At 49.6% G+C, this 9,316-nt stretch overlaps 1 protein-coding gene across 1 annotated transcript; it reads right to left on the reverse strand.

Moving 5' to 3' along the window:
- Positions 1-7,307: 7,307 nt before the first annotated feature.
- Positions 7,308-8,706, reverse strand: LOC149445075 (vomeronasal type-2 receptor 26-like). The gene has a single exon (XM_089654237.1). The coding sequence runs from the start codon at positions 8,690-8,692 to the stop codon at positions 7,814-7,816; it is 879 nt and encodes a 292-aa protein (XP_089510363.1). The 5' UTR covers positions 8,693-8,706; the 3' UTR covers positions 7,308-7,813.
- Positions 8,707-9,316: the final 610 nt, after the last annotated feature.

Below are 9,316 nucleotides of genomic sequence, written 5' to 3' on the forward strand. Positions count from 1 at the left end.
CCAGTTGGCTCGGTGCCCGCAGTCTTGCCAGTTGACTCGGTGCCTGCAGTCTTGCCAGTTGACTCGGTGCCTGCAGTCTTGCCAGTTGACTCGGTGCCCGCAGTCTTGCCAGACGACTTGGTGCCCGCAGTCTTGCCAGACGACTCGATGCCTGCTGTTCCGCCAGTTGACTCGGTGCCCGCAGTCTTGCCAGTTGACTCGGAGCCCACTGTCGTGCCTGGTGACTCGGTGCCAGATGACGCGGTGCCCTCTGGCGAGCCACATGACCTGATGCCTGGTGACCCAGTGTCCGCTGTCATACCTGGTAACCCGATGCCCGCTGTCGAGCCAGACAACCCCATGCCTGATGACCCAGTGCCCGCTGTCATGCCTGGTGACCCGATGCCCGCTGTCGGGCCAGACGATCCAATGTCTGACCCAGTTCCCGCGGTCATGCCAATTGACTCAGAGCCCACTGTCGTGCCTGGTGACTCGGTGCCCACTGCCTTGCCAGATGACCCGGTGCCCGCTGTCGAGCCAAATGACCTGATGCCTGGTGACCCAATGCCCCCTGTCCAGCCAGACGATCCAATGTCTGACCCAGTGCCCGCGGTCATGCCAGTTGACTCGGAGCCCACTATCGTGCCTGGTGACTCGGTGCCTGTCCCTCCACCTGGGGACCCGAGACCTGTCGCTCCGCCTGGGGGTCCGGTGCCCGCCGGTCCGCCTGGGGGCCCGAGACCTGTCGCTCCGCCTGGGGGTCCGGCGCCCTCTGCTCCGCCTGGGGGCCCGATGCCTGCCGCCCCGCCTAAGGGCCCGATGCCTGTCACCCCGCCTGGGGGCCCGATGCCTGTCACTCCGCCTGGGGGCCCGATGCCTGTCGCCCCGCCTGGGGGCCCGATGCCTGTCGCCCCGCCTGGGGGCCCGATGCCTGTCGCCCCGCCTGGGGGCCCGATGCCTGTCGCCCCGCCTGGGAGCGCGATGCCTGTCGCCCCTCCTGGGGGCCCGGCGCCCGCTGCTCCACCTGGGGGCCCGATGCCTGTCGCCCTGCCTGGGGGCCCGATGCCTGTCGCCCCGCCTGGGAGCCCGGTGCCTATCGCCCCGCCTGGGGGCCCAGTGCCTGCTGCTCCGCCTGGGGGCCCGGAGCCTGCTGCTCCGCCTGGTGGCCCACTGCCTGCTGCTCCGCCTGGTGGCCCGCTGCCTGCTGCTCCGCCTGGTGGCCCGGTGCCTGCTGCTTCGCCTGGTGATCCGATGTGCCTCTGCCCGGAGTCCAGCCCGATGTGCCTCTGCCCGGAGTCTAGCCCGATGTGCCTCTGCCCGGAGTCCAGTCCGATGTGCCTCTGCCCGGAGTCCAGCCCGATGTGCCTCTGCCCGGAGTCCAGCCCGATGTGCCTCTGCCCGGAGTCCAGCCCGATGTGCCTCTGCCCGGAGTCCAGCCCGATGTGCCGCTGCCCGGAGTCCAGCCAGATGTGCCTCTGCCCGGAGTCCAGCCCGATGTGCCTCTGCCCGGAGTCCAGCCCGATGTGCCTCTGCCCGGAGTCCAGCCCGATGTGCCTCTGCCCGGAGTCCAGCCCGGTGTGCCTCTGCCCGGAGTCCTGCCCGGTGTGCCGCTGCCCGGAGTCCTGCCCGGTGTGCCAGTCTTTGATATCCCGCCAGTTACCAGACCCAGGCGGTGGAACATTTTGCCCAGCTAGGACTGTTTGGAGCGTCCTGAGGCCGCTCCTTGAGGGGGGTACTGTCAGGAATGGACTGGCCAGCAATGGTGGGACTCGCCTGCCTTATGGGCTGCAGTACCAGGGCTGGCCAGCGGGTGCTCCCAGCAATCAGAGACTCAACCCTGCAGCCAGCCAAACACCTGAAACTGCTTATGCAGGTGTATTTAAGGGATGGCCAGACCTGCAGACTCTGCCTTGGTGTGTGTTTTTCCTGGGCCCTGTATCTTGTTCCTGCATCCTGTTCCTGTTCCTGTTTCTGTCTTGTTGCTGACCCTGCTTGATCTGGACCTCTGCTGACTTCTCCTGTTCTGATCCCTGGCTTGTGACCCCGACCATTCTCTGCCTGACCCCCCTGTACCTACCTGCCTGTTAGTTGCTGTACCCGGCTCGTGACCTGACTACTCTCTGCCTGCTCCTCCTGTTCCTACCTGCCCGTTTGTTATTGACCCGGCCTGCCTGACAACGCTTGCATTGTATATATTGTTATCTGTGGGTGGTTTGGTTTGTTTGCACTGTGTTATGTTTTAGTATTGCACTGCGTTTATGTTTGTATTGTTAATCTTGAATAAATTATATTGTTTATAACTTATCTGAAGCCTGCGTTTCCCTGCGTCAGTCACATACCTCTGGTCATACCCTGGAGCCCGGACAGTATATATCTTGTATCTGTGTTAAAATAAACTAGGCTACTTCCTGGTTTACTTCAAGACTGGTGTCGTCTAGTCTTGTATGGTCAGCGGTGGTTTCTGTGGTCGATATTTGGATGGTGAAGTGGGAGTCTAACGGAAGTACTCAAGTGCAGTCTGGGGTCAGTTCCATTACACACATAAACGCGCATAAACGCGGCTAAACAGATGGTTTTTAACCTTTGTTCCTCTGGGGTTTACCTGGGGATTACTTTTGTTCCTCTGGGGTTTACCTGATCCCATTTCAATCCCCATGGGGTGATTGGAACACTTATCATCCTGATGCTCAGCTAATATGCCATCTAACATATATTTTTGTAATTGACAATGACATACAGTTGCAAGAAAAAGTATGTGAACCCCTTGGGATTACGTGGAGTTTTGCATGAATTGGGCATAAAATATGCTCTGAACATCATCTAAGTCACAACAATTGAAGAACACAGTCTGCTGAACATAATACTACACAAACATTAGATGTTGCCATGGTTTAATTGCACATAACATGTAAACATTCACAGTGCAGGGAGGAAAAAGTATGTGAGGCCCTAGCTTAATGACTTCTCCCAGAGCTAATTGGAGCCAGGAGTGAGCCAACCTTGACTCCAATCAGTGTGATGATATTGGATGTGTTGCTGACAGCTGTCCTGCCCTTAGAAAACACACACCTGTTTTGGGTTTACTGGTTTCAAGAAGCACTGTCTGATGTGAACCATGCCTCGCAGAAAAGAGCTCTCAGAAGACCTACGATCAAGAATTGTTGACTTGCATGAAGCTGGAAAGGGTTACAAAAGTATCTCCTTGAGCCTTGATGTTCATGTGTCCACGGTAAGACAGACTGTCTACAAATGGAGAAAGTTTAGCACTGTTGCTACTCTCCCTAGGCGTGGTTGTCCTGTAAAAATGACTGCAAGAGCTCAGCGCAGAATGCTGCATGAGGTAAAGAAGAATCCCAGAGTGTCAGCTAAAGACCTACAGAAATCTCTGGCACATGCTAACATTTTTGTTGACACATCTACAATAAGGAAAACATGAAACAAGAATGGAGTACATGGGAGGACACCACGGAGGAAGCCATTGCTGTCCAAAAAGAATATTGAAGCACGTTTGAAGTTTGCAAAAGAACACCTGGATGTTCCACAGCACTGCTGGCAATATATACTGTGGACAGATGAAACAAGATTGAGTTGTTTGGGAAGAACACACAACACTATGTGTGGAGAAAAAAAGGCACAGCACACCAACATCAAAACCTCATCCCCACTGTAAAACATGGCGGAGGGAGCATCATGGTTTGGGGCTGCTTTGCTGCCTCAGGGCCTGGACGGATTGTTGTCATTGATGGGAAAATGAATTCCAGAGTTTATCAAGACATTTTGCAGGAAAACATATGACCATCTGTCCGCCAACTGAAGCTCTGCAGAGGATGGGTGATGCAACAGGACAATGACCCAAAGCATACAAGTCATTCAACAAAACAATGGCTGCAACAGCACAGAATACGCCTTCTGGAGTGGCCCAGTCAGAGTCCTGACCTCAACCCCATTGAAATGCTGTGGCATGACCTTAAGAGAGCGATTCACACCAGACATCCCAAGAATATTGCTACACTGAAACAGTTTTGTGAAGAGGAGTGGTCCAAAATGACTCCAGATCGTTGTGCAGGTCTGATCTGCAACTACAGGAAACGTTTGGTTGAGGTTATTGCTGCCAAAGGAGGGTCAACCAGTTATTAAGTCCAAAGGTTCACATACTTTTTCCTCCCTGCACTGTGAATGTTTACATGTTATGTGCAATTAAACCATAGCAACATCTAATGTTTGTGTAGTATTATGTTCAGCAGACTGTGTTCTTCTATTGTTGTGACTTAGATGATGTTCAGAGCACATTTTATGCCCAATTCATGCAAAACTCCACGTAATCCCAAGGGGTTCACATACTTTTTCTTGCAACTGTATTGCAATTCATTTACCAAGTAAGGTGGTATTTCTTCCCATCTCTTCAGGGAAGCCTACCCCGCCCTCACCTAACAGCCGATCTCCTCCACTCCTCCTACCACTCCATCCCCCACAGCCATTTCCTCCTGTACCACTATCCCCTCCCTCCTAGATTGTAAGCTCCAAGGAGCAGGGCCCTCGAACCCCTCGTGTATTGTATTGTTACTGTATTGTCTCATGTACTGTCCCCACTATAATGTACAGCGCTGAGCAAACGTTTTGGCGCTATATAAATACTGTAAAATAATAATATAAATTTACCGCTTCTGTGAATATTGGATTGTGTTTATTTCATGGAGCTTATCTATGATGTATGGTATATTTATTAGCCTTAGTTGTCAGCTCCTGTGGTAGTGAGCCCTTGTAGATGGTCAACTTGGGGTTCCCCATTGTGTGGAGTCTAAGCCCCAGCCTGCTTCTCCACCAGAGCCCCTGATGGTGGGGATGGACTTGCAGCAAGCTGGGACCAGGTCGCGGTCGCTGGGTATGCCCAGCTGAGGATGAGGAGACCGCTCAGGGGAGCAGAGTACAATGGGAGGAGACAAATGGAAATCCGATAGGCTAGTCAAGGTCAGGACGGGTGGAAAACAAGCACAGTCAGAGAATGAAGCCGGGGTCGGTATACGAGTAGTCAATGCAGGATACAGGCAGTACAGAGGCGGACTGACCATTTGAGCACTTGGGCACTGCCCGAGGGCCCGGGGTCAGTAAGGGGCCCCATGAAATGCCCCTGGTAACTTTTATAGGCTTTTTTGGGTGTGCTTTGAGTGTGGGCAAGGACACAGGGGCCTCATGATCCCCTATTGCCCGAGGGCCCCATGAGTTGTCAGTCCGCCCCTGAGGCAGTAGCAACACACAGGAGCTCCAACAACTAGGAAGTTGCTCAGGCAAAGTGGCCTAGACTGAGCATGTCTTATATAGGCAGGCAAACAAGGAAGCGGGCCAGGAAGTGATGGAAAGGAAGGAAATAAAACCCAGAGAACAGCAGACGACGCCCATAGGTGAGCACAGACAGTCCACACATGTAAAAGGGATCAGGAACAGCACTGCAGCAAGGAGGTCAGAACACACAAACACGAAACTGCAGGCTAACTTGTGACATTAGGCCTTTGCAATCAGGATTGCTCAAGTTTTTATATTGTGATGTGTATTTTTCACCTTGCAAAGTTTCATATTTTTTTATGCAAGATTTATAATAAAGTCATTTTTGTACCATTAACTACTCTGCTTGGGTTCATTTTAAACCGTTACTACAGACGGCCCTTTTTCAGGGATGACTAATTTTTGTATGCTTTAATTTTTTGGTATTAACCCACATCTATATTGACTGAGGAGTCAGAGAGTAATTCTATAGGGTGATCCACCTATATCGCTGCATTTTTCTATCATTTTGTATGAATATGTACGTTTGCTTAGGATGTTTCCAGTCCCAGCTGGTAGTTACTACATCACCCACCATTGATGAGCCGTACTTCCAAGAATGTGTGCGAGGGGAACATAGATAAAGTCCTCACCAAGGTGAGCTGGAAAGCCACACACTCCACTATATATAAGCGCTACTGTTTCAGTCTCCGGGAACTAGGCCAAAAAACACTCCATCATTGGTATTCTACCCCCTTCATGTTACCTAAATAATACCTGACATGGTCCCCTAGGTGCTGGTGACTATGTGGAGAAACAGGATTTTTCCCCATATTTTATGACACCCTTACTGGAATGCTATCTACTTCCTAGCCTCTAATATTATAGGGCACTGGGGTTTTTTTTGCCTTCCTCTGGGTCAACCGTGGGTGTAGGATTATAACTTTTTTTTTCTATGGTTGAACTGGATGGACTTTTGTCTTTTTTCAGCCAGACCAACTATGTAACTTAGATCTTACCTGACACTGTCCTTACATTACTGAATTTAGGTACTGAACAAATACCCTCTAATGTTACATTTGTGGTTCTCTACCTACTTTTTGCAGCTGAACGCACCATTGTTAGAATATGGAATGCCTTTCACAATCCAGTATGGTCAACACTCTTAGAGATTTAAGCTACCAATGTGAAATGGAAAAAATACCAGAATTAAAAAAAATTATTAGCACAAAAAATTCATTCTAATTTGGTCCATATGGCTAAATAACGCAGATTGTACTTTATAAGATTGATGACATGTACTTACATTGCCTTGTATTGCTGACTGGAACTATTTGCTTGTATTGTTAGTCCACTCCCGTGTTTGATTACCCTCCTCCAATATTTCTCCTCCTTCTACCCTGCCTTAACCGTAAAGCGGAGTTCCACATGGAAAAAAAATAAAAGTCAGCAGCTACAAAAACTGTAGCTTCTGACTTTTAAAATACAGCCACTTACCTGTCCCTGGGTCCAGAGATGTCCTCACCACCACCGCTGATTTCACCGGCTGTCTTCTCTCCCCGGCATCTATAGTGTGGGCACCCGGCTGTGACAGCTTGCAGCTTCACAGCCAGGTGCCCACTGCGCATGCGAGAGAAGCGCTGCGCTTCGTGAATGGCCCCTTAGTCTTCTGGGTCCTGTCACGTGACACAAAAGACTACGGGGAGGGAGGAGGGAGGACAACTTCCACTTCCGATTGCCCAGGCGATTGCAGGGGAAGTGGGAGCGGGTACCTGTTAAATTTGGGTAACCGCTCCCCAAAGGTGCCAATCCTTAATGAGGAGCGGGGGACAAAGGCTTCAAGCGGAACTTCCCCTTTTGAGTGGAGCTCCACTTTAACTTCCCTCTCTATACTCCCTTTTCCTTCCCTCTTACATCCCCAAGATGAAGACATTTGTTCTCCACCATTACTACTGGCTGTAAACTTCCGTTCAGTCTACTAATTCTATGTGACCTGCTGTTTGCATTACTGTTTTTCTTCATGTCATTTATGCTCCTGTAATTTGTATGACTTCATTCTTCTGTACACCTTTACTGCTTTATGAATTTATTGATATAGTCGGATACATCTACATACAATGATAAATATAATGAATGTGACACTGACAAATGACATCACAATCATCTTCTAAGAGAATGTGTTTAATATTTACCTTTATGGAAGGTGATGACAGAAATCTTCCCTCTCTTGAGTGATGGGTGGTTTTGGTATCTGATGGTTTAGGATGTTTTTGATACTTTGTCCCCCTCTGGTCACTGTGGTTCCTCCTCAATAAGAGACTACATTGTTCTGTAGTGATGTAACGGCTGATGGGAGAAACCACTACACCCAGCAGGGGACAAGGTTTCCAACAAACCCAAAGTATCTGATACTAGTGGCATCCATAGCTCTTCAAGGGAGACTCAGTTAGACTCACCATCTACCGAAGAGGTAAGTATTAAATATTTAAATTCCCAAACACGAGTACAATACTAAAATAAATAATAATAGAGATAATTCTATAACTACAGGTAACCCAGTGTTGCTCCTCACATATTAGTGGATAACTGTCTTTGTATTCAGGTCAGGTCTGAGCAGAATTATGTAACATTTTGGGAAGAATATACAGCCAAGAAGTCCAGAACTTGAGGCTATTATAGCAAAGACCTCCACAGCCACCATGTATTTCCCTCTGGTGCTCAGATAGGCCGGGATCATGGCAATCCAGACACTGCAGAACACCAGCATGCTGAAGGTGATGTACTTGGCCTCATTAAAACTGTCCGGTAATGTCCTGGCTATAAAAGCTATAATGAAGCTCACAGCTGCCAGAAGCCCCATATATCCCAGGACAGAGTAGAAGCCGATAACTGAACCCTCATTACACTGAATGATGATCTTCCCCTGATAAGAGTGAGTGTCTCGATCCTGGAAGGGGGGAGAAATAGACAACCAAGTGACACAGATTATGACTTGGACCAGTGAGAAGACACAAATGATACAATTGGACAGTTTGGTTCCCATCCATTTCCTCCAGGGACTCCCAGGTTTGGTGGCTTTAAAAGCAATACACACCATGATACTTTTGGCAAGTAGAGAAGAGACGGCAACTGAGAAGATGACACCAAAAGAGGTGACACGCAGCATGCAGGTTACATCTACTGGATGGCCGAGGAACAAGAAGACACAGAGGAAGCTCAGCATGATGGAGGCCAGGAGAAGATAGCTCAGGTTCCGGTTATTGGCTTTAACAATGGGGGTGTCCCGGTAATATATAAATATCCCCAATATTAAACCAGTCAGAAGGCAACAGAGGATGGAGACAGCTGAAAATACTGCAACAATGGTGTCACCAGTGTAGGAGAGAAATTCCACCACTCTTGGAACACACCGATCCTTCTTCTCATTTGGCCATTCATCATCAGGACATTTCATGCAGTTTTCACTGTCTGCAGGAAGAACAATACAAACACAATGAGCATCGGGGTCAGAGCTTCTGAGGAAATGAACTGTCTTGTGTTGTCTCTCAGCTAGCAATGGGATTTCCATCAGTTAATTGTGGAAGATAGATAGATATTATTATTATTATTATTATTACATCGAGTTTATATAGCACCAAAGGGTTTACTCAGCGCTGTACAATAGAGTGGGGGGGACAATACAAGAAACAGAACAGCAACAACAACAGTGAACGAGGGGTTAGAGGGCCCTACTCTTTCGAGCTTACAATATAGGAGGGAGGGGGTAGTAGCACAGGAGGAAGTGGCTGTGGGGGATGGAGTGGTAGGAAGAATGAAGGAGAGGTGAGGGAGGGGTAGGCTTCCCTGAAGAGGTGGGTTTTCAGGGTGCACCTGAAGGTGAGGAGGGAAGGTGACAGTCTGATGGACTGGGGCAGTGAGTTCCAGAGGATGGGGGAGGACCTTGAGAAGTCTTGCAATCGTGTGTGGGAGGAGGAGACCAGAAAGCAAGATAGAAGGAGGTCCTGTGAAGAGCGAAGGGTACGGGTAGGGTGGTACTTGGGAATCAGGTTGGTGAGGTAGTTAGGGGCAGTGTTGTGCA

The sequence above is a fragment of the Staurois parvus genome, unplaced genomic scaffold (assembly GCF_062004578.1).
Source record: "Staurois parvus isolate SC_StPar_1 unplaced genomic scaffold, SC_StPar_1.0 ptg000747l, whole genome shotgun sequence".
Taxonomy (NCBI): domain Eukaryota; kingdom Metazoa; phylum Chordata; class Amphibia; order Anura; family Ranidae; genus Staurois; species Staurois parvus.

Bases quoted from the DNA above. Each gene is read 5' to 3' on its own strand.
- LOC149445075 (XM_089654237.1), bottom strand. From the start codon at position 8,692: ATGAAATGTCCTGATGATGAATGGCCAAATGAGAAGAAGGATCGGTGT.